Source organism: Empidonax traillii, unplaced genomic scaffold, assembly GCF_003031625.1.
Source record: "Empidonax traillii isolate 1590-97213 ecotype Southwest subspecies unplaced genomic scaffold, ASM303162v1 scaffold186:size1492175, whole genome shotgun sequence".
Lineage (NCBI taxonomy): Eukaryota > Metazoa > Chordata > Aves > Passeriformes > Tyrannidae > Empidonax > Empidonax traillii.
The window spans coordinates 1,318,864-1,344,247 of record NW_020955379.1 but is presented as its reverse complement, the minus strand read 5'-3'; the positions used below and the strand labels follow the sequence as shown (position 1 = coordinate 1,344,247).

At 36.1% G+C, this 25,384-nt stretch overlaps 1 protein-coding gene across 1 annotated transcript in view; it reads left to right on the top strand.

Annotated features, from left to right (window-relative positions):
• SMCHD1 (structural maintenance of chromosomes flexible hinge domain containing 1) overlaps positions 1-25,384 on the top strand; it is a 68,547-nt gene that overhangs the window by 17,222 nt on the left and 25,941 nt on the right. The window contains exons 9-30 of the mRNA XM_027886334.1: positions 885-978; positions 1,227-1,437; positions 2,277-2,394; positions 2,496-2,679; positions 3,219-3,416; positions 3,550-3,663; positions 4,120-4,226; positions 4,498-4,580; positions 4,734-4,847; positions 6,703-6,780; positions 6,897-7,016; positions 12,174-12,318; positions 12,535-12,631; positions 16,054-16,126; positions 16,906-17,045; positions 17,880-18,014; positions 19,239-19,466; positions 20,131-20,279; positions 21,338-21,426; positions 21,947-22,065; positions 22,713-22,880; positions 23,999-24,124. Coding sequence (XP_027742135.1) covers positions 885-978; positions 1,227-1,437; positions 2,277-2,394; positions 2,496-2,679; positions 3,219-3,416; positions 3,550-3,663; positions 4,120-4,226; positions 4,498-4,580; positions 4,734-4,847; positions 6,703-6,780; positions 6,897-7,016; positions 12,174-12,318; positions 12,535-12,631; positions 16,054-16,126; positions 16,906-17,045; positions 17,880-18,014; positions 19,239-19,466; positions 20,131-20,279; positions 21,338-21,426; positions 21,947-22,065; positions 22,713-22,880; positions 23,999-24,124 — 2,890 coding nt within the window. The remainder of the gene's footprint in view (positions 1-884; positions 979-1,226; positions 1,438-2,276; positions 2,395-2,495; positions 2,680-3,218; positions 3,417-3,549; positions 3,664-4,119; positions 4,227-4,497; positions 4,581-4,733; positions 4,848-6,702; positions 6,781-6,896; positions 7,017-12,173; positions 12,319-12,534; positions 12,632-16,053; positions 16,127-16,905; positions 17,046-17,879; positions 18,015-19,238; positions 19,467-20,130; positions 20,280-21,337; positions 21,427-21,946; positions 22,066-22,712; positions 22,881-23,998; positions 24,125-25,384) is intronic.

The following is a 25,384-nucleotide window of genomic DNA, read 5'->3' as shown; positions in this document are numbered from 1 at the left end:
AAAATAACGATGTCTTAACGCCATGAGAGCACCTTTTGAAGTTGGGGAAAAAAAGCAGGCAAAATGCTAAGCAATTTGGATATACTGTAAAGTCCTGAGCAAGAAGGCCATGAGGAGGTTTTTGCTGGGAAGCAGGATTTCTCCTTGGGGTGCATTTAGTGTAGTGGATGTCAGAAGCAAAGCGCTTGCAGGTACATTTAACTTTTGCATTCTGTCCCATTGACTTTTATAATCTCATTTTTCTGCACGCCACCACCCTAAGGTTTAAGGATTCAGTCTTTGAAGTTGGAAGAACTAGCTAGCTTGCTGAAAATTGAAGTAAATGCACTTAAATTCCTCAGTTTTCTCAAAGTTCGTATCTGTGAAATGCATTAATCTATCTGACCCTGTGGATTTTTTGAAGTTTCTTAAGTGAGCAAAAATGCCCATTAGAAAAGAATATTTACAAACAGAAAATTTTTTTTAATATGCTGATCACATCCATGACTCTTGCCTGTATTCAAATATTTGTAAATAACTTAAGGATAGTGATTGTTGGTTTAAATGTTTCTATTGCTCTTAGATGCTTGATACAAAACTGGTATCAAAAACAAAGTGGGGAAAGCTTTGTGTCTGTAGTTCTTTCTGATCTCCAAAGTGCAGAACAATGTACAGTAGTTTTATTAGTTTGCACTTTGATGTAAAGGATCTGGTAGCCACGTAACAATCATAGGGGTTTTTTTCACTTATGCATCTTTTTCCAATTTGTTTCCAACTATTTTATCCAAAAATTGGATATTCTTATAGAAATCTGAGCTTATTTAGATTTTTTTTTAACATTATAATGTGCAATTTTTTTATTTCACTTTCTGGTTTTGGAATTCTTTTTCTGAAATGTATTTCAGACATATCTATCACTATTATATCCATGGACCAAAAGGAAATGAAACTAATGCTGTAACAAAAGACATAAGCCCTTTCAACAACATCGATATTCAGGTAAGAGGTTTAATACATATTAGTCAAGTCTTCTTTGATGGCAGCTTATTGCATATTGTGCCTGTTTCTTGTGCGTTTTGAACTACAGCATTTTAAGATGTGTATGTAATTTAATTTTTTTAAAGCTATACTATTTATTGTTGCAGCATAGGAACTAATTCATTTGCTAGCAGTTAAGTGTCAAAATGCTAATTACTATGTATTACTAATTTGATCTAAGGAAAAATCAACTTTTTCTTTTCTTCCAGATTTCAATGTTTGAAAAAGGAAAAGTACCAAAGGTCGTCAATCTGAGGGAGATCAAAGATGACATGCAGACATTGTATATAAATACTGCAGCTGATAGTTTTGAGTTTAAGGCACACGTTGAAGAAGAAGGTATAGTGGAAGGCATCATCCGATATCATCCCTTCCTGTATGATAAAGAAACATACCCTGATGATCCATGTTATCCATCAAGTGAGTGAAATGTTTTGCTGCTTGTCAGTCCTATCATGGACAATCCCACTACTACATTTAAATGTTTAAATGAAATAAAAACTAAAACAATTGAAATTGAAGTGCAGATTATTACCTGATTTGTGTCAGAACAAAAAAGTTCACATTCTTTTGGATGAACAGATCATGTGAATAAATTGGCTGTTGTGGTAACTTGTGTGTGTAAACCTGATCTTTGGCATAACATTGTCTGATTTCAAACTATAACCTCTCATGGAATGTAGTCAGATTGAAACTTTCCATCTTCCTGACTGTTAGATCTTTGCTCCAAAAAATAGTAAAATACCAGCAATTAGATTCAGAAGATTCTGATAGCAGAATACTGCAAAGGACAACATGCAGTCTGAAGTCTTTAAATTAAAATTAGGTTTATTCTGTTGTGATGAGTTTTCAAATGATAAGGGGTTTAAAATCTATTGTGTTGATATTTTTGTTTTTACAGAATAAATTTTGAGTTTATTGTGATGAAATTTTATGATATTAGAAGAACATCAGTTGAAACTAAGAGAGAAAAATAATACTTATTCAAATTTTAAACTTTCAAATTTGGAAGATTTGGGAATATTTAACTCCTACTTAAAATGTTTACTTAGATTTCTAGTTTTTTTGTTTGGTATATTTAAAATATGAAAAAAATTCCTAATATTGTATGTAACTAGCTTGATATCATGTGCACTGCTACTGTGCTCAATTTAACAGATAATCTGTAATTTAGTCTACACTGGTTTTTGATACTGTATTAGTTTTTATAATGAATTTATGCAAGGAGACTGTCTTTTTTTTTTTTTTTTTAAATCAAGGATTAAACGATGATGATGATGATGACTGCTTTATAGTAGAAAAAGGTGCCAGAGGAAAAAGGCCTATTTTTGAATGTTTTTGGAATGGTAGATTGATACCATACACAACTGTGGAAGAGTAAGTGGTAATCTGTTTCTACAACGTAAACCAGTCTGTTTCTATAACATAAACCTTTCTTTATAAAAGCAGATTTTAAGGTCTTTCTCCTTTTGTTTAAGTTTTGACTGGTGTGCTCCTCCAAAGAAGAGAGGATTGGCACCAGTTGAATGCTACTACAGAATTTCTGGTGCATTGTTTACCAATGATAAGTTCCAGGTCAGCACAAACAAACTCACTTTCATGGATCTGGAGCTGAAGCTAAAAGATAAGAATACTCTGTTCACGAGAATCTTCAACGGACAGGTAATAGTTGCATTCTGTTAAGCATTTCTTCTTGACAAAGTATAATGCACGTGATGCAGAAACCTTTGCTCACTAGTAATTTGTTCATGTCACTAATATTACCTGGTTCTAAAAAACTTTCACCTTGTGCATTTTAGCAGGACTTTGTAGCAGATATATTTCTGTTTTAGTGAGTATTAAAGCTGAATCTTTGAATCTGAAAAAACAAGACTCAGTATTTTTCCTTTTATTTTTTCAAACAGTTACTTTGTTTAGATGTTATATGACAGTTTTTCTAGAAAGACACCCTTCATGGAGGAATACGACTTCTGGGGGAAGCACTTTCTTTGGCTTGAAGTGTAGTTTTCCTGGAATTCTGTCATGTTTTCAAGCTGAAGAATCCATCAACTTTTTTTGGTTTGGGTTGGGTTTTTTGTGTTTGTTTTTTTTTTTGAGTACAGTATCTCTGTACACTTATAATTGTTCAGGCTTCTGAAGTGTTCAGATTTAAATTTTTTAATACATTGCTAAAATATATTTATTTTGCAATCTCTTTATAGGAGCAGCGAATGAAAATTGACAGAGAATTTGCTTTGTGGCTCAAAGACTGTCATGAAAAATATGACAAACAGATAAAATTCACGGTCTTTAAAGGAATAACTGTACGTACTGATGTACCATCCAAAAGATTACAGAGCCCTTGGACAATGTATGCTGCAATAGAGTGGGATGGAAAAACATACAAAACTGGACAGCTGGTAAGTTGGTTGCTCACTGATGTTGGGGTTTCGCTTGTTGTGTAATAGATGATTTGAGTCCTCTAGAAGGCAGATACTGTGCATCTGATAAAGAAGTGATGTGTTGCCATTAATTGTTGTCTTCATGTTGCAGGTGAAAAGTATTAAGACTCATCCAATATTCTATGGAAGTATTGAGAAATTTTTTTTGTATGGAGACCATGATGGGGATATATTTGCCACTGGAGGAGAGGTTCAAATTGCTTTGGTAAGGCAAATAAAGAAAGGATTCACACATCTAGTTTACCTGTGAAATCTTTAGACAAAATCCTAGGTCAGATTTATTTAAATTACTTTTAAGTAACTGTTGAAAATTATGTGTTTTTTTTGAGATTCAGCAATCTAGAAATAATCAAACTACTTAGTCACTGTATATATATATATATATTTATTTTATATATATATAAATTATTATCCGTTGTTGACAGTTTGATTAATTTAAATTTGCATATCAAGTAGAGTATCACAGTTGGTATCAGTAGTTTGGTTTCTACCATTCTTTACCCTTTTGATTTCAGCAAATTTTAGAACAGTGTCTTGTGGTGTCTGCAGGTAGTATTTATTAGCATATTGCATTATGCCTATGTCAACTTGTCTAGTCCCTTGATCTTCTCTGACAAACTGTAATCTGGCGATTTATAACTGCACTGAATTTTTATTTCAGGAACCCCAGGCGTTGTATGCTGAAATGAGAATTATTCCAATCTCAAAACTTGACAGAACAGTGTCTGAGAAAGTTGTTAAAAAATACATAGAGGATGAAATGGCAAGGTAAGCACTGAGTTGTAATTATGTAATTGTGGAGTCTCTAATTACGGTTTTTGTGTTTCTTCAGGAACCAGAAGAAGTTCAGTTTTATTTCCAAATGGGAGAGCAGTCAGCTGTTTCAGTAGAAACAAAAAAATTTATAGACCAAGAAGTAGTTGTTCAGGGTTTGACTTTTTTTTTCCACCCCAAAAGTAGTTTCCTGTGTATTCAACTAAAGATAAACTACCCTTTCTTTATATCACTGATAAACTGTTCCTCCTTTCTTTTTTATTAGACTTCCTGACAGATTATCGGTAACATGGCCTGAAGGAGATGAGTTATTACCAAATGAAACAAGATTTGCTGGTACACCGATAGGTAGGTTTTTTTTCTTCCAAATACTAAAACATTAAATGCCAATTAAAAAATATATTATGTACTCTTTTTAAAAAAGGAAGCATACAGCAATCTCTGATCACTTATAATCCACAGCATATTTTAAAAGTCCATTATTTTTCCTTTTACATATAGGAGCGTTAAGAATAGAAATTTTAAATAAAAAAGGAGAAGCAATGCAAAAACTTCCAGGTACAAGCCATGGAGGTTCAAAGAAACTTCTTGTTGAACTCAAGGTTATCTTACATTGTAAGTATTTCAGTATATTTAATCGAGTCTTTATTATTTTAAAAATGCATAATGGATAATTTATTTGTGTATATACATGTATATAATAAGTATAAATCTTGTGATTTACTTGTGATTTACTCTTCTGTGGTTTCCATTTGTGGGTGCTTCACTTGATATTCTTACACTGCATTGTTGAAGAATCTGTCCAAGGCAGATGAAATGACTTCGTTTTGTGTTGAACACAGAATTAGAACACTAAATTCTCTGAAGACTCTAACTCTGCCATGTCAAATGTATTTGAAATTTATAGAAAGTTAAAATCTTTTTTACCTTGTTTATTTCCATATATGATAGGGAAATCCAATTCCTTTATCATTTATGAGTTGTAAAAAAATACCTTTCTGAAGCACTGAGGTTATTGTAGTGATACATGTGAAAGGAGAGCAAATAGAAGTATTTTAGCTTCAGTTTAGTATATGTGTCATAAGAATACACATCATATTTTAATGGCACTCATTATTTGGGAACTGTCTGCTGTGCATGGCCACTGTCCAGTGTAGTGTGCTGGGGCATAAAGAGATTGGAATTTAAAAAAAAGGTGTTCATGTATTACAGATTATCAGCATAACAAATCAGTGTTTTGCTGCCTTAACTGAGATACACATCGTGAGTTCAGGATGTATGGACTTGAGAGAGACATGGTGTTTCTATTATTCTGTTTTGTCAGTGTTGTTCCTAGGAGATATAAGCTCTTTTGCTTCTGATCGCTGAAAAGTCTACCTTCAGACCTATTGTGTCTCCTGACTACTTGATTCATTGATGAAAATTTGTGCTTAAAACTGTTTCTACTGCTTCCTATCTTTGTCCTCTGGTTAATTGAGGAATCACTAAGGTAGTTCCCCTGTTCTTCCCCAGAACAATGAGTAAATCCTGTAAGTGAGGATTTGGGCAAAAAACTCAAACCCCTAATTGTACAAATAAGAGTAACATGGTTACAACCAAATGAAGACCAACAACAAACACAATGTACAAAATGTTTCTCTTTCAATGAGTGGAATACTTGGCAGAATGTACTGTGGACTGAGTACACACAGAGAGATGAGCTACAAGAAACTTCTTGCCTGGTCTGTTAGTGGAGAGTCGTGTTATACAAGATTCTATTCAAAATTAAGAGTTTGAGTTAGGGTTGAGATAATGATAAAGCTGAGGAGTCTGATGGGCTTTGAAAGCTGCCAAAGGAAAGGCTGGGATAGCAGGAGAACTAGACTATGAGAAACTACTTGTCTGAGCTGAGTTAGGAACACCTTGTGCAGGGTTTGGACAAGGGAAGCAAGGGCTGGAGAGACATCTGGGAAATGAGGAATTTCTTTATCTGGGCTATGATGAAGTGGGGCTTGAAAGTTTTGACCAAAAAATAAGGTTAGGATGACCTTTAATTATGACTTTACTGTAATGAAAGTAATGTAGACACTTATACAGGAAAGCCTCTACTGTCTAAAGTATTTGAATTTACTATTATAGGTAAGAATTTCAATCCTATTTTCTTCTACTGTTAGTGTTTCTATTTGATTCATTGTATATCAAAAAATAAAGTGGGTTTGAGCTGAAAGAAAGAGAAAGCTGGAGCAATGAGGTGAAGCAGGAATATGAAGGTCTACCAAGTGAAAGGCTGCTACTTCCAGTGTCATGTGTTTGAGGCTAGCAATTTTTAATTAAAATGGTATTAGCTGTGATCAATGTGTTTAATTGGGGACCTGAATTGATATTTATTAGATTTAGAAGTGATAGTAATAATAAGTGATACTACTACTTGAAAAAATAAAAAATTATGGTGTAAAACCTAAATAGGTGTAGCTAAGTGTTTGTTTTGCAGCACCTACTGAGAATAAAGAAATAATTTCCCATATCAGTCAGCATGGAGGCAAATGGCCATACTGGTTTAAAAAAATGGGTAAGTTTGCATATTCAGTATCTTCAGGGTTTGTTGGTTGGTTGGTTGGTTGATTTAGGTTTTTTGGTTGGAGAGGGGTTTTTTTTCTTTCTAATGGTATTTTTATTTTTGTTTAGAAAATCTTCAGAAACTTGGGAACTACTCCTTGAAACTGCAAGTTGTATTGAATGAAAGTAATGCAGACACTTATGCAGGAAGGCCTCTACCATCTAAAGTATTTAAATTTACTATTATAGGTAAGAATTACAATTTTATTTTCTTCTACTGTTAGTGTTTCTATTTGAATCATTGTATATCAAAATTATTCATGTTTTAGTTGAGATGTAATTTTCAGCACTGAAAACTAGCATTAGCATGTCAAACATGAAGCATTTTCAGGGAAAAAAAAGGTTTTGCTAATAGGTTTTAGTCTGACCTGTAGTGTGTTGGCTCTGCTGTACAGTCTTTTTTTTTTTTTTTAAAAAAGTTTTGATGCAATCTAAAGCTCCCTGATGTGAACTTTCCCAAATGTTTTTGGAAAAAGAAACTTCTTAATTAATCTTTTTCCTCATGCCATGGACATAAATATTCTTTCATAAAACTAGTATTTGCTAGGCCAACTTTCATGCATAAACCACAGAAACTCATTAAAGAAACAGGTTATACGTTTAAAATATGCATGTTGAGATTGAAGTATTTTTTTTAAAGGAAGAATCCTATGAAAAACTAAATTCTCATTTGGTTGTATTGAGTCTGTCTCTTTAGGTTAACAGTCATAAAATACTTAACTAGAATACCAGAATAGAAATAATACTGTTAAATATGTTTAATGTTAATCTTATCTTGCCTTAAACTCATGTGTGTATGTATGTGGCCTGGAGTATTCTATATAAATATTATGTTCCCCAAAAAATTCATAATTTTCAGTTTTAATGACACTGTTGAAGACTGTAAGGCACACAGTGTACAGTTGCAGCATGGTTTTGGTGTGGTCTTACTAGTCCTGTTTCTCTTACCCTCTAAGATGTTGATTTAATTTCCTAATTTATTTGTCTGCACTTATCTGTTAGCAGCTGCTTACTTTTTGTTTATAAGCCCTTCTTGCATGGCTATTTATACTAATGTTCCCCTTCAGAAAGGATAGGCAAAGAAGAAGTGGTGGGGTAGCCTGGGAGTGTTTTGACTCCCTAGAACTCGATGATGGTGACAATAGGGTTGAGTATTTGTGTAAGAAGTGGGGGAAGACCAACAAGGCAGATATTGTGGTGGGAGTCTGTTAATGACTACTTAACCAGGATGAACAGGCAGTGAAATATATAAGCAGCTGGGAGAAGTATAACAGTCACTAGCCCTTGTTCTTCTGCGGGGCTTCAGCTAATTAGGCAGATATCTGCAGGAAATACAGCACAGCAGAGAGCAAACACTCTAGAAGATTTCTGGAGTATGTGGAAGATAACTTCCTGACACAGGTGGTTGGGGAGCCAACCCAGGAAGGCACCCCACTGGACTTACTGTTTGTGAACAGAAAAGGAGTGATGGGTGATGTGAGGGTCGGAAGCTGCCTTGGTCTTGGGCACATCAGTCAAATGTATACAAAATGATAGTTTTCTATCTTTGAAGAAGTCAGGAAGATGGTTAACAGACCTGCCACGCTGGATTTCCAGAGGGCAGACTTTAGCCTGTTTAGGGGACTGGTTGAGAGAGTCCCTTGGGAGGCAGTCCTGAAGGGCAAAGGAGTCCATGAAGGCTGGACATTCTTCCAGAAGGAAATCTTATAAGCTGCAGGAGCAGGCTGTCCCCATGTACTGAAAGACAAGCTGTCAGGGAAGAAGACCAGCCTGGCTGAACAGAGAGCATTGGCTGGAACTCAAGTGAAAAAAATAGAGAGTTTATGGCCTTTGAAAGAGGGGACAGGCAAATCAGGAGGACTACAAGGTTGTCATGAGGTTATGCAAGGAGAAAATTAGTAAAGCCAAAGCCCAGTTAGAGCTTAATCTGGCTACTGCTATAAAAGACAACAAAAAATGTCCCTATAAATACGTTAGTAAGGCTTATGAGGGCTAAGGAGAATCTCCATCTTTATGGATGTAGAAGGGAAGCAGCATGACACAAGGGCAAGGAAAAGGACAAGGTTCTTAATGCTTTCTTTGCCTCAGTCTTTAATAGTAAGACCAGTTGCTCTCCAAGTACCTATCCCCTGGAGCTGGAAGACAAGGTCAAGGAGCAGAATGAATAATCCAAGGGGGCAAATGGTCAGCAACACCATTAGAAACACACAAGTCTATAGGGCCAGATGGGATCCTTCCAAAGGTACTGAGGGAGCTGGTGGAAGTGCTCACTGAGCCCTTTCCATCATTTACCAGTAGTCCTGGCTGACCAGGGTGGTCCCAGTTCTCTGGAGGTGAACAAATATGATGCCCATCTGCAAGAAGGGCTGGAAGGAGCATCCTGGGAACTACAGACCTGCCAGCATGACCTCAGTGCAAGGGAGGGTCATGGAGCAGATCATCCTGAGTTCCATCACATTGATGTACAGGACAACCTTCTGTGTTTTAGTGTGTGCCCATAGCCTCTGGGCTTCTGTCACTGGAAAGAGTCTCCCTCCACTTTCTTTACACTTTCCCTTCAGTTATTTAGAGACATTGATAAGATCCCCATGTATCTTCTCCAGGCAGAGCAGTCCCAGCTCTCCCAGCCTTTCTTCATGTAAGAGATCACAGAATCACAGAACGCTTTGTGTTGGAAGGGACCCTAAAGATTATCTCATTCCAACCCTCCTGCCGTGGGCAGGGACACCTTCCACTAGACCAGGTTGCTCAAAGCCCCATCCTGCCTGACCTTGAACGCTTCCGGGAATGGGGCAACAATGACTTTTCTGGGAAAATTATTCCAGTGCCTCACCACCCTCCAGTCCCTTCATCATCTTCATGGCCTTTTGCTGGACTGTCTCCAGTATGTCCATGCTTCCGTGTTGTAATGTAATATGCCCAGAACTGGACACAGTACTCCAGATGTTGCCTCACATATGCTGAGTAGAGAGGAAGGATCACCTCCCTCCACTTGCTGACAACACTTCTAACACAGCCCAAGAAGGTTGTTGCTGCCTTTGCAGCAAAAGCACATTTTGGCTTGTGTTCACTCTGTTATCCACCAGGACCCCAGGCCATCTTCCACAAAGCTGCTTTCAAGGCACTTGGTTGACAGCTTGGGGATTGTTCTTGCTGAATTTTGTAAGGTTCCTGACAGCTCCTTTCTGCAGTCTGTTGAGGTCCCTCTGGATGGCAGCATAACTCTCAGGTTTATCAGCCACTCTTCCCCGTTTTGTGTCATCAGCAAACTCGCTGAAGGTACAGTGTACTCCGTCATCCAGTTCATCAACAAAGACATGAAACAAAATCAGACCCAGTAGTGACCTCGGGGGTAACCACTTTTTATTACCTTCCAACAAGACTTCATGCCACTGATAACCACTCTGTGGTTATTTTTTGACTGTGAGGGTGACCAAGTGCTGGGATAAGTTGCCCAATAAGTTGTGGAGTCTACATTCTCTGGGATATTCAAAAGTTGTCTGGACATGTTGCTAGGCAACTTGCTCTAGGGTGGCCCTGCTTGAACCAGGGTCACAAGCCTCTGGCTTGAGCCAGAGGACCTCCAGAAAACCCTTCCAACCTCAAGCATTCTGTGAATCTACAAGAGGGAGGGGAAAGAGGAAGGTAAAAAAATACTAATTCCATAGCGTTTAAAATGAATATTTTCATTACAATTTTAGTAGATAGAGCTAATATCTGTTTTCAGAAGATCAAGTAAAAATCACTGTTTTCAGTAGACTCCTATTTCTTCCTCAAAAGAAGACTCTCTGAATGCAAACCCTTTAGGCAGAAAAGAGTTCTTTGTAGCGTATTCTTCTGAAAGCTTTTTCTTATAGGCTGAGTAGAAAGAAGTATTCTTGTATGATAATAGAGGAAAAAAATGTTTGGTGTTACTTGGGAAAAGTAACTATCTAAATGTGTGTCTGAGAACTCGTCATTGAAGTCTCAAGATATTTCTGTGAAGTTCTAAGAAAAGAAAAAAAAATCTCTGAGCAAAAGTGAACCTTGTCTGCTCCTTTATCTCTTTATCAAAGCAAAGAGAATCTTAAAAGTTGCCAAGTTGTATTCTGCATTTTAAAATTTTTTCTCAATAGTAGTGTGGCTTTCCCCTGTATGGCAGCATTCAATTGAAGATTCCCTAGCCATAACAATTGAAATGAATCGCCTTGGAAAGGAATATAAACTTGAAAAAATCTAATTATCTAATAGTTTGAATCTTTTTAACACAAGGGATACCGAAAGCAACTTTTGCTATGTATTGGTGCTTTTTTATTTGACATTTTTAATATGTGGAGTCTTGAAAAGTGAATATTTCAAGTCTTCATTGTTGCAATGCCTTGTGTTGTCTCAGAGGCAGCCATAAATCTTCACACTCATTATTGAAAATATTAACATTTGTGTGACCCTTTTATGTATGTAGATTCTAAAAATCAAAGGAAAAGAACAATCTAAACTGAAAAAGCAGCATTTTTGTCTGAAGAACAAAATATTTTATTTCTCTAAGAGTGTTTATAGTTCTTTATAAACTAAAAAATCATCATAAATGCTAGTTAAAACTGAATTTCCTAAGTTTTGTGGTTATTTTACTGTTGTTTTCTCAAGTCATTTTGCAGCTTTATCATTCACTTGTGAATAAAACTGTAAACACTGTAAGGTCTTTTTCTTGTTGTAACCAATTAATAATTTTGGCCAGTACAAGGTGTCAACTCTTGTTCTAAGGAAGCTCTCTGATAATGACACCCATGGGTAGTGAAAGTAGTTGTTAATTTAAGTTCAAAATTATCTCATAGGATATAAGCAGTGCATTGCTTCTTTATTTTAAAGGCCAGTTGATCAAGACAATTCAATTCCACAAAACATGACTCTGATTTACAAGCTCCCATTTGTTACCATTCTGCTTGGTCTCATTTATTAGGGTCTGATTGGAGGCAGTCTAATGGGGCCAGATTTCACAGGGAAGATGCACCCACATTTCTTTTTCTAATACACATTATTGCTCATCTTTATCTTTCAGCTTTGGGGTAGTTGTAGAACAAAGATGTTTCATTGCATAAATGATTTTATTTTACTAGAATTAAAGCAATTAAATGTTTAAAAAAAAGCTGTCTATAAGGAACTTATCCAGTTTCAGGTGCTGTGTTGATGTTCTAAATACTGTCCTGTTATATTTCTTATGCTGTAGCCTACTGCTGTTATGTTTATGTATTCTGAACAGCCTGTTTACTTTGCAGCTGCAAGCCACTTGACTTAATTGCAGCCTTAATCAAGAAAAATCCAGTGAGCACACATAATTCTTTCTAAATATGTGTTATTCTTTTCTCTTAGAGGGCAAACCAGATAAATTTTTGGTCGGTCTTCTGGAGCTTCCTTTTCGAATTGGAGTACCTTTTAGTATTCCTTTGGAACTGCAAGATGAATTTGGTCATGCAACGCACTTGACATCTCGCATGAGACCAATTCTTGAAGCTAGGTAATTCAACCATCTCTCCTTTTTTGACCTTTTTTATGTGACAACAATATAGTAATACTTTGGGGTTTGTCTCAGTGATATATGGGGTATCTTTCACATAAATTAGATGACATTTTTGCTTTTATTTCCATAGGAGTGTCTGAAAGTATCTTGCATGTTAAAACACTGTGTTTGTTTTTAAATTTATTCTGTTATGTTTTCTATATATTTTTCCAGTGGATTAACATTGAAGCATGATGACATACCTGTGGGAACAAAGTGTGTCATTAAGAATGTCACTGCTAAAGGCTGTATCAATAGTTGCCAGGGCAAGGTAGGCTAATATATTTAAACTTGAAGTAATATATTACAAAAAAACCCACAGAACAAGTAATTTTTATGTAAAATGAATTGTCACATAGCATTAGCTAAGTTTGACCTACACTAATGACTGCAGGTATTTCTTTTATTTATTTTTAGGGATATTTTCAAATTATCTAGTACAGTTTTTCCCTGAGCAGTTTGTCTTCCTCACAGCTGCACTCTGTTAGCTGATGGAACTGGAGCTGGAGGGGCTGAGCACCACATGGATGTGTAGTAGAGTGTGCCCAGAAGACAAAATCAGCTGAGTTTGAAGTGGTGCTGAAATTGGTTTAAGCCAAATCATCCTGGTGACTTTTGCACTAAATTATCACAGGGAGCACTGAAATCTTTCATTCTTGTAGTTGAGATGATAAGTAGTAATAGTTAATGCCTGGGGTGTTTGCTTGAGCTTCTTTAAATGTTTCCAGAATGGTGGTAGCATATATGTTTTCCAAATCCATCCTATTACTGATGGATACACAGCACTTAGTCAAGCTGTTAATTTACTGTAAAACCAGAATCCTATGTTACATGCTAAAAATATTTCTTTCATAAAACAGGTCTTAATGTCCCTGATAAATACAGATTTGAAGATTTAAAAAAAAATAATAATTAAAAATCATGTATATGCTATGTTTACACAATATTCTAACCAGGTCCTAATCTTTTCATTTACTCTTGTAGTCTAGCGCAGTAAAAAGAAATCTAGGAACTGAGGTAGCTGAAGGTACATCATTATAGTGTTGATATTGTTGCTTAGAAAAAGCAAAAAAACTTGCTGGTGGAAAGATGTGTAAAGAGAAGAGGGAGTTTTAAACACAGTAGGTTTTGTAGGCAAAGCTGAGCATTTAAGGCAAAGTGCAAGAATAATGACATAAAATAGAGGTGGATTATGGGAAATAAAGTGTGTAGGAGCAAAAGTGCCAGGCTGGAGCAAGACATAAATTTGCTGAGGGGCAAGACCAAGAACTGTTTAAGGAACTTGCAGTACAGAAATATTATTATACCATAATAATTGAAAAGAAGGGGTGTTACTTTCTCATGTTTCTTAATTGCGTAAAATATCAGAGACAATACTGGACCTGGCACTGAAAGTAGTGGTTCTAATTGATATGAAAAAAGAACTGTTTAAGGTAGTAATGGAAAAAAATTACAAAAAGCAGGACTTTGGGACAGTAGAATAAGAATAACAGATAATTTTAAAACATGAATACAGTGTAATTTTTAGTGCTCAATTAAAAATTAGGAAGCAGAGAAGAACATAGTGGAAATTTTCAACATTTTAAAAGTTGATTTTAAAATGGTAACAGAACAGCTGAAATATCTCAAGAGAAACAATACTTTAAAAGGAGAAAGTGAATGAGAGAACAAAAAGAGAACTGAAGAGCATGGAAAAAAATACTGGTTTTCAGATGTAGAAGTAAGAAAAAAAACTGTTGAAGAAATAATCATGCCAAATGGAGAAGAGAAACTCAACTAAGATAGGAAATTCAGCATGTCACAGTTGTCAATGAAGGAAGCCCTGATAGAGAAGAAAGAGAAAGCAGACTTCATTTACTTCTGTAGTCATTGATTCAGTTCCTCCCAAACCGGTCAAGACAGAAATATGTTTTCATTGTGGATGGAATCAACAAGAAAATTTTAGGACAAGTGTATAAGTAATATGAAGACAACTCCTTTGTAGGATTTTGAATACAGTCAGGAGAAGGTTGAAGAAGGGAGTTTAAAAAAGGAAAATATTTCTTTCTACTTCTTTTAGAGTACTGCAGTAGATGTAGAGGCAGACTTGGAAGCAGAAGTAAAGTAGATACAGGGTTCATGAAGGATAAGGGAAGACAACTTCCCTAGAAGACACAGATGCTGAAAGATTAAAAGGAACGAAGTTAAAGATGGCAAGAATAATTCGCAACTATAAGTAATGCAGTATGAAGAAGACAGTATTAAGTCAAAACTGAGTATTGCAGAAAAGGTTTTGAAACTAAAAGAAGGGGAGCATAGGATGGGTGTGTAGTGAATGAATACAAAGCTACTGAAGAGTTCAGCTTATTAGCATTAAACACCTAGTATCATCTATACCAGTTTCCTATTTTTTTTTATTCCCTACCGTATTTTTTCCTTCTTTTCCCATTTAGTTTAGTGGAGCTTCAGCTGATGTGTGCTGTTTGGCTTGCCAGCAGACCTGTATGGTTGGGTGGCCAGTCAGAGCTTGAAAGTTTTCGTGCATCCGTGTGTCTGGCCATCAGCTGGGGACCTCATGTATTTGGTGTGGCTGCAGTTGTGATGCACTTGCCCAGGCCTCATTGTACTTTCTGCTTTTCTCACCAAGCAAACCAGAAGAACTGCATGCTTGTTTTCATGCAATCTACAAGGTGTTAATCTACAAGGTGTTAATGTTGCACGCGGGAGCCCCCAGTGGTCCAGGGGAAAATACACTGCACTGTCACTGCAGAGACCCGGGTTCGTTTCCCGGTCGGGGCCCCTCCCCGGGCAGATGGAGCTCGTTAGCCCTGTAAGGCAATCCATCTACGTCCTGAGGACCTCGCTGCCACCGTCCAAGTGTGCTTGGCCCCGGCAGATGAACCTCAGGATTAAAGGGTGGGCTCAGTTCCGTGCACACTGTGTCTCACCTAAAAAATCCAATGCGCAGGCTGGAAGGTGGAAAGACCTTCCCCGGTTCTTCGTTTGCGAAGAGACTGGCCACACACACACACACCACAATGTTGCACATATATTGTGAGGCACGGGAAGGGCCTATGCCAGGATTATGAAACTAAACCTTTCCAGAGACAGCATTTTTGAGCGTATAGAGATGACAGTTCATGAATTGCAATTAAATATTCTCAAATATCATATATATATATATGACATAGGAAATTAAAATATCTGCAGTGCAACTAGTTTTTTTCAGTTGGAGCTTTTAAGATTGACTTGACTGCTTCATTCTCTGATTTGAATATGAAAGTTGTTTTTAGTGGTGCAGGCTACAGCAGTTGTTTTTCTTATGGCCTTATTCAAAGATGTGATGGACAGTAGTTGTGTCCTGCTAAGGAATAACAAACACAAAGCTTGCTGACCCTTTCTTTAAAACTACATTTTTTTTTTGAACTGATGTTTTTTTTTTTCCCATAAAAACAGCCTCTAAGCAGGAAACCATAAGTTATGATAGCTGCTTTTTATGGTTTTAAAACCATGTAGTATAACATGCAAATCCTGGACTGAATGTCTCTGGGTATAACATGGAAATGACAGGTTTCAGTACAGGGGGGGGAAATGTTTAGCAGTGCAAGAAAATTTGTAGAGATAAATTACATATATGTGAACTGACATGATTATGGAGACAGTTTATTGTATGGAGAGTTTTAAGGTTAATATTTAAAATATTCTTTTCATTAGAACTTTAATCTGAAGATTACTCTTCCTGGTTTGAAAGAAGACACACAAATCATTAAAATAAGATTGCAGCCTGGTAAGTATTCTTAAAATATTTAGTGAATTTCTGTGGAACTTTATTCTGACACTATTAATGAAATACTTCTCCCAGGAAGGTTAAACATTGAGGAAGCAGTGAATAAAAGCTATTTTGGTCTCTTATTCTTCAACCAGTGAAATTGAAATGGAAATTTTAATGAATCATGCATAAAGGATGTTTCTGAGAATTTGCCTTCTTTGTTGCTTCAGAACTTGCCTTTTAATAGTAATCTATTACTTCCTTTTCTTTTTTAAAACTGATAAAAAATAGTTATATGTTCAAGGGGACAGACTAACTTGAATAGCTTTACTTTACTGTCCAAGTAATGACAACAAAGTTTTCTTTTGCATTTCTTTGCATGCAGATTTTAGCTGTGATAGCTTTTGCAATTTATCAGATATCTCAACATGAGTATTTTGGGCTTTAACATGTCAGAAGAAAGCTCCAAGGTTCTTTTTGATTAATGTGAATTCATTAGTATGTAAACAGACCCATATAATGTGTTTTACACCTGGTATATGCTGAATTTCATATTGTTTGTCTGACTACTCCATACTGAATTGAAAAAATTGACAGGTTCTTTGTATTGAAGGACAAAAAGAGTCTAGAACTTTTAAGTATAAACCAATACACCTGAATTGTTCTAGATGGTTTGTTACCACCTATACCTTGGTAACCTGGCTTTAAAAACTTATTGAGATGGCAAAGACTGAAATTCAGTGTTTCACAAGTTATCTAAAATATAACTGCTGTTATGCAAATCTGCATTTTTACAGGCCCTCCTCGTCAGTTGAAAGTGAAACCAGATTCAGAAATTCTCAAGATTGAAAATGGTACAGCTTTTCCCTTTCAGGTTGAAGTACTGGATGAATCAGGAAATATAACAGCACAGCCAGAGTTGATTGTTCATTGTAAGGTAAACTGCATTTCATTGTGTGCCATAAGGATTTTGGAACTTCCTTTTTAAAGGGCCGGGAGAAGAGTCTATTTTGGAATCTAGATAGAGTTTAATGTCTTTAATAATGCTTTTGAAGTTTCTACAGTTTGGTAGCCAAACTGTGACTCTCTTACCTCATCTATTATAAGTCATTCAATAAGTTTCAGAATCAGTGGAACCTGGCCATAAAAATGGAAGAGAAAATTATGTGAGGATATATAGATGCAATTTTAAGGTAGTTAAGTCGTATTTATTATACACAATGTTAAAATTTATTCAGAAAAATAACTTCATACAGCTTACTTTTGATTTTTTTAAGTTGGAAATGCAAGTCTAGGGCCAAAAAGAATATTAGATAAGACTATTATCATATGCACTAATCTAAGATGAGAAGAGAATGCATATGTTGCTCTGACTTTCAGAAGTAAAAAAAACTTGCCCTTTTGGCCTTTTATTTTTTTGACTCAAGAAAGTAGCTTTTCCAATTCTAGTAAAATTCAGCAAGAACGAAGAAAAATGTTTTTCTCACTGCAAAATAGTCTGCATTCCACTTACACTTTATATGCATACATTGTCTTCCTGCAGACTGGGTCTGCAATAGTATGACATGTTGAACCTGATGTTTAAATTCATTTAATGTGTGATGTTTAGTAAATTAATGAAAATTATTTTTACTTAACAATTTAATTAAATTTATTACATAATGGCAGTCCAATACAAGTCCATATTTGGCCTTGTACAAATAATCATTTCATGAATAATCAATTTTCTTCTGTCAAAGAAACTTGCAATTTATTCTTACATTTTTAATAGTTTTTAGGTGCTTCAGACCTTCCTGTGTATTCTGTGGACTGCAGTAATGGAGGAACAAACATTTTAACTGGTCCAGTAATACACGTACAGAATATCAAGAAAGACCAGATGCTGAAAGCAAGAATTGAAATACTTGTAAGTACTGCTTGGAAAGTTTGGATGAACAGAAGAGTGAAAACAGTTTATTTTACTGTGTTACATCTTTTATGAGTCAACCCCCAAAATTTACTGGTTTAGTTACCATAAACCTGATAATGAGGAGGCTGCACTTTTTAGTCTCTAGGAAATCATAAAAAGGCAAAGAATTTTTTAACTTTTAACAGATCATCCTGTGTGCAATCACACAGCAGCTATAGGATGGACAAGGGGCCAGATCCAACCAACATGGGTTTCGGAGGGGCAGATCCTGTTTGACCAACCTGATCTCCTTTTATGATCAGGTGACCCACCTGGTGGATGAGGGAAAGGCTGTGGATGTGGTTTATCTGGACTTCAGCAAAGACTTTGACACTGTCTCCCATAATATACTCCTGGAAAAGCTGGCAGCCCATGGCTTGGACAGGGGCACTCTGTGCTGGGTCAGGAACTGGCTCGAGGGCCGGGCCCAGAGAGTGCTGGTGAACGGGGCTGCATCCAGTTGGCGGCCGGTCACCAGTGGTGTTCCCCAGGGATCAGTGCTGGGACCAGTCCTTTTTAACATCTTTATCGATAATTTGGATGAGGGGATTGAGTCCATCATCAGCAAATTTGCAGATGACACCAAGTTGGGAGGGAGTGTTGACCTGCCGGAAGGCAGGAGGGCTCTGCAGAGGGATCTGGATAGACTGGAGAGATGGGCTGACACCAATGGGATGAAGTTCAACAAGGCCACTTAGTGTCAGAAAAGGTATGGCAATTAATAGTTTTTGGTAGCATTTCAGTTTTAAAGCTCTTGAAATACAATTTTTTTTTAAATGCTACTGAACATCCTAGTTCTTTGGTAGTCAGGAGACTCACACTGCTGCAGAAAATAACACCTGTGTGTCTTTTACCCTGGAAAAATGTTTAAACAAATACTAATATTGCAAGATGAAAGGATACTTATGATTACTCTTAAGTAGTACTTTGTAAATTGTGTAACATTTCTGAATAGAAAAATATTCTAAATAGCTAGCATCAATTCTAATATCTGTAAAAGGTTGTTAGAATATTGGCATATCCTTTTGATTTACTTTTGACGAGTCAAGCTGATTTCATGTCTGGGCACATGATCACACCTGGTAAGCCAGAGTAGTTACATAAGCTATTATGGACTTATGTCTATGTGTATCTACGTTTAATATGTGAATTATGTCTTCTTTTTTTCCCTCCCTTGTATAGAATTGTAAAGATGTGCCACCAGTGGAAAAGATTATTAAACTTCTTCCTAGCAGTCATGTTGCAAGACTGCAGGTTTTAAGTATGAACGGACAAAAAGCTCTTCAAATTAAACATCAGGATGAAATTAATTGCGTTGCTGGCCATAGTATGAACAAGCTTATATTTCAGATGTATGATGAAGCAGAAAGGGAGATACCCATAACTGCAGCTGCTGCAGAAAAGATCAAGGCAAGTACTTTGGACTAAACAGCAGCATAGTGCGTGGGAGAGATGCAAAGCTGATTCCCTTAAAATCCATAGACATCAGACTGTGAAATAATATTCCTCAAGATTACGTTATTAAACATGGGAACTTAACTGTTTACTTATTTTTTAAAAATATTCTTACTGTATTTAATTAAATGTTAAATAATGCTTCAGGGTAGTACTATGAAAAGCAGGTTAGTATTTCCAGTGCTTCTCCTAAACACAGAAAATAATTAGGGCATAGTTATGATTCTTCAGATCTGGAGCTTTCCCAACATTTAGGAACTTTTGAAAAGGCATGTTCCTTATGAAGGTTTGCTTGCCTCTCTTATCTCCCTGTCTGTGTACTTATTTGGAGTCTAATACAAACATAGAGATTCACTTTTTTAGATAAGGTTTTTCAGAATTGGATCTTTCCTAACTCAAGGTTAGTGAGGGAAACTTACTGTATGTTTGAATTTGTTTGCAGTGTTTTTTGAGGAATTAACTGTATTTGGGAAGAGAGCATTGGTTACTGTTGGAAATGTACAGGCTTTCCAATGAATGTTTCTATTGCCTTTATGTTAGAATGGTGGTTACAAGATGTATTATGTAGCTAATTATTAATAATTTGGCTTTTGATTAACTTATGACATTTTAATTTTAGGTTAACTGGACACCTAAAATTGACAGAGAACTGTTGATGCAGGGATTATTACCTGATGTAAAAGTACCGAGCTCAGTAAAAGATGTACGTTACTGTCTAATTACTTATCTTGATGAACATGTGTCTTTGGAGAGCGCATTCACAGTCAGGTTTGTTCATTTGAAATACTTCTTTAATAATTACATTATTGGCATAGCATTATAGATCTGTACTTTGAGATAAAACAGAAGTCTTTCTACGAAGCTGAAATAATGAAATCAGTTGGCAAATTACCAGGAGAATGTAAGTTTGAGGGAGGGGGGAAGGAGGAGTTTGTGCAGATTGTTTACGTGCGAGAATATTTACCTCTGCGAAAGACTCCATCGTGATCTGTTTGTATCTAGTAATCACGTAAGTATACATACACTGAAGAAGATTATCTTTGAAAACTTGCAGTAAATAATAGCTTTTACAATCACTAGTTTTAGAGTCACTTGTTACTAAAGAGAAATATGACCATGAAGTTAGTTCTGCTTCTGGTTTCTCAGTCAAAAATGATAGGCTGCAAATTGAACTTGAAAATTGTGTATCTATCACTGTTAGTGAGACTAGGTAGTTAGCTCTCCTTGTATCTTCATAAAGTCTATTAAGATGAATCTGATTCTAAATTACTTTAGTGTATTTCATGTGATGTTAATAGGCTAAAGTAAACTAATTAGGTCACAGCACACTGATGCTGGGGTAAATTTGCAGCAGTTAGTCATTTCACAGATCTGCTTTAGGAAAATTGGGAGCCCCTGGTGGTCTAGAGGGTAAAGGCGCTGCACTGTCACTGCAGAGACCCGGGTTCGTTTCCCGGTCGGGGCCCCTCCCCGGGCAGATGGAGCTCGTTAGCCCTGTAAGGCAATCCATCTACGTCCTGAGGACCTCGCTGCCACCGTCCAAGCTCGCTTGGCCCCGGCAGATGAACCTCAGGATTAAAGGGTGGGCTCAGTTCCGCACACACTGTGTCTCACCTAAAAAAAAATCCAATGCGCAGGCTGGAAGGTATAAAGACCTTCCCCGGTTCTTCGTTCGCGAAGACTGGCCATTACTTACTTACTTACTATAGTAGGAAAATAAATTACATGACCAAGCATTTAGATTCTTTAAAATATTTATCATGCCTACTATTATATTATGTTTACCTTGATGAGAAAAGTAAGTCAGTATTCATATGCTGCCTCAGACCACTTCCTGATGATCCCAAACACATTAAATGTAGACTAAAAGGATCAAACACACTGCGGATGGGTGAAGAACTACAAAGTGAAATTGGTGAGTGTTTGCATATTCTTCCATTTCTTTTAAGGTCCATTTATTTTTCTTTGCAGTTTATTAATCCTGTTCTGTATACAGATGTCAGCAAGAGTAAATGATCTGTAACTATTTTAATATAAAAAACAGGTTTATATTCTTATTCATGGAAAGATGATCAGACTTCTCTAATGGCCATTTTACAATTCTGGAGTTACTCTCGGATAAAATTTGGCTCTTAGTTTGTACATTGGGACAGATTTCCCAGAGAGTTTGTAGAGTCTCTGTACTTAGAGATACTCAGAAGCTGCTTGGCTGCAGCTGGCTCTAGGTTGCCCTACTTGACCAGAGGTTTTGGACCAGGTGACATCCAGAGGTCCTGTCCAACCTCAGCCACTCTGTGATTCAGTCATGTAAATTTTTTCTATTGTGTCTATGTTGTGTATGTTTATATTCCGTATGTTGTATAATGTTTCATTAAAGCAGCTGCTGAGGTAATCATCTTAATAATCATTTTAATCATCATCATCTTTTTTAACAGATGTAATGATTACAGATCAGTTTGGAAATCAGGTTCAGACAGTGACATCTGCATGTGTAAATTCCCTAGGAGTTTCTGGGCCTGGACTTGATAAATCAAATTTGAAAATAACTTGGCAGGTATTTATAAGAATGTCATATAGTTTATTTCTTCGTGGCATTTGTGTGGTAATCGTCTTAATTCTGTCACACAGAATTGAACCAAAATTACACACTAGCTGGTAAGATGTACAATAAGAGGCTTAAAACATTAAAATTGTATGATCCAGTTCTAAGGAATACAGCAGCATCTGTTAAAAACCTTATCACTGCTGCAGCTATACAGTGTGGGGACCAGTTTGCTTTGTGCTTGAGTCAGGTTTGCTTTGTTTCTAGTCCATTGTTCAATATGTGTTCTTCTATCTTGTTTTTAGTCTTTTTTTCTGTGTTTATTTATGTTGGTACATACTTTTGAAGAACTTTGTAGAATGGTCTGAAGTCTATACCTTTTAAAGTACACTGGATATAACCAAGTTGTGTATAACTTATACACTGAAAAATAAGTTTCTGAGAAATGCTCAATGTCGTTGATCACTTCTTACTCAAGAAGTTCATATAAATTTAACAGAAGGTATAGAGCTTGTAGTTTAATTTTCAGTCCACTGTTTTCACAGTAAAAACAACATATACTGTCTAGACAGTATAAATATTAAATACTATATTGAAAAATATTAATTATACTTCCCTTTACTTGTTCTTTTTTAAATCTTCTCTTTATTTTTTAATAGGAAAGTACTCAAACAATGAAAGTAAAAGGTATTCGGTACAAACCCTGTTTACTTGGAAGCAAAGAATTGTGCTTTGCTTGGCGTGAATTTTCTGACTTTATCAGGGTGAATTTAATAGCAGGATTGCCTGCTAAATTGCAGTTTGTGGATTGGCCAGAGTTAGAAAAGGTAAGTTAAACAGCTTTGTTTTGGAAAAAAAGCAACATGGTCGCTGGTCAGATCTTTTATTTCCAGAGATTTTAGGACCACAGAATGTGATTTCTTAGTATTTATACTTATAAAATTGTCAGAATATGACTGCTCTAGAGGCAGATTTTTTTTATTCTATACAGGACAACATAGTACAAGCAAAATTAAGTAAGTATTTTGCAACCTAATTATATAGATGTGTTTTAAATGGGACTAGAGATATGAAGCATTTTTCATGCAAAAGCTAACTACATTAGGTTTTTAAAAGTAAACTCTTTTTGGAGTAATCTAACTCATACGTGTATATTTACAACACTGTATTCCTTCAATATGTCTTAAACTGTTTATTCTGCCCCATTTGCATTTCTACAGATAGCATATTTTTTCCTTTCTTTGGTGCAGTAATTTTTTACTGTGGGCTGGATCCTGACACCCATCTTTCCCTGCTGTTTTACAAAGATGGCAGTAATATTACTGCCTTAATGGCAGTAAGAGCTGACAACTTATCTCTCCTTCTGTTACTGTTTGGTTTTTTTTTATGTTTAGTATGTAGGAAGGCAGTGTCAAATTTACTTAAGTTTACAAATGTTTACAGTCAGAAAGTGGAGAATGGAGTACAGGACTTGTACAAAAAAATCTTCTGCCTTTTCATTCTATAGATTTATTTGTCTTGTTTTGCAGTTGTTTTTCAATTTTTAAATTGTTTTTCAATGAATAAAATGAAACAAAAGGTTCAACAAGTAGCATAACTGGTTTTGCTCTCTAGCTGTAAAAGTATATCAGAAAAAAAAATGTTTTAAACCATTAGCTCTTCCTACAAGGACACATACAGTCCTCTTCAGAAACATGTCCTTCCTTTTAGTCACATCAACTTGAGTAACCTGTGCAATCCAAGTAGTTCATTTTATTATGAGAAGAGAGTGTAAATAGGGAAACTCTAGAAATACCCTCCTAGATACAATTCTATCATGGTCTAGCTGTTTGGGAGACAAATAATACTGAAATGGTGGATACTATTGCTTTGGAAATTCCTGACCTGCCATGAACGTCTGAGATACCTATGACAGAATAGTATGATATATTTGTATCTCTTCCAGCCTGTTGCAGTGATTAATGGTAGAGAATTGGACAGGCCCCTTATTGTTCAGTTGTGTGATCAGTGGGGAAATCCATCTCCTGAACCTAATGTCAAAATCAGCCTTACAAAGAGTAACAACTTAAAGGTAAGAAGAGGCCTTATTATGTGAACTTTGTTTAACAGAAGGTTTTGTTGTCATGTCTACGTTATCGTAATTTTCAGGAAGTTTTTGGAAAAGTTAATAAATCATTGCAAGAACACAAAAGCATAATTAATGTAATATAATAGTAGTGTCAACAAATAATGTTAAGAGTTCCCAGGACAGATTGTTCAGTTTCCTTGCATTATAGCAATCACAAATAAAACACAAATCGTATAGGACAGTGTCAAAGTGTTAGAATAGGTTGCAGGTGTTCTATAGAACCTTTTTCCAAATTTTGCTTGCACATCACAACACCCCATTCCCCACGTTATCTAAGGTAATTGACTGAATGACAGTAATGATGATGATGATAGAGTCCCAACTAGCCACCAAAGAATTTTTATCTGGTGGTTCTTTGACTTTGGTTCCTGAATGTATGACTTACAGTTTGTATGTAAAGCTAGTCATCAAGTTTGGTGCCTACTTAATTATCCCTGTGAAATATACTGGCAGAATAAATTAAATTAAACAATGAGTATGCAAATCTAACCCAAATTTAAGTGGTTGCTGCCCTTTCCCTGAGTGAAGTGTGTCAGATGGTCTCCACATTGGTCTGTTAAAAGAAAGGAGTGAGACAGAATACTCCATTAATTAAAATTTTTGTTCTTGTTATTGGGAAAAAAAAAAGTCAAGCAGTCAAACATTCCTAACTGTTAGGGCAAAGACTACTATATTGAATGTATACATTATCAATACAGGATATATTCATCCACCTCTGGATATAACATTTTTTCATGCAGGACTGGTCTTTTTCCCTTTTTGTTCCTGTTTGCCACGCATTTGTGTCCCTCAGTTCTCTCAGAATACATAACAGCCAAGAATTGTCTTTTGCTTACTTCTCAAGAATTGTGCCACAACTTCACCCTTTTCCTAGTTTAACTATGCTATTATTACTTTTATTTCTTGGATTTTTTAAGGCAATTTTATGATATCTCAGATATTTTTCTTATGGCTCTTTTGCATCTCTTGCCATAGAAGCCTGCCTTAGACTTAGGGATTTCTTTGTTTGCTCCAGCTATTGTCTTTATGATGGCAGCTGCAGCTCATTGGCGTTTCTAGTTATGTTGTTCTTGAGAGAACCTACGACTTTGACAGTAACACTTTGTGGTTGTGCTGCCTCATCAGAGAGTTGCTGTGGTGGCAGGCTGTGTCAGATTTTATGCCTTGTTCCAGGAAGGACCAGCATCATGTTTTAGGGAGTCC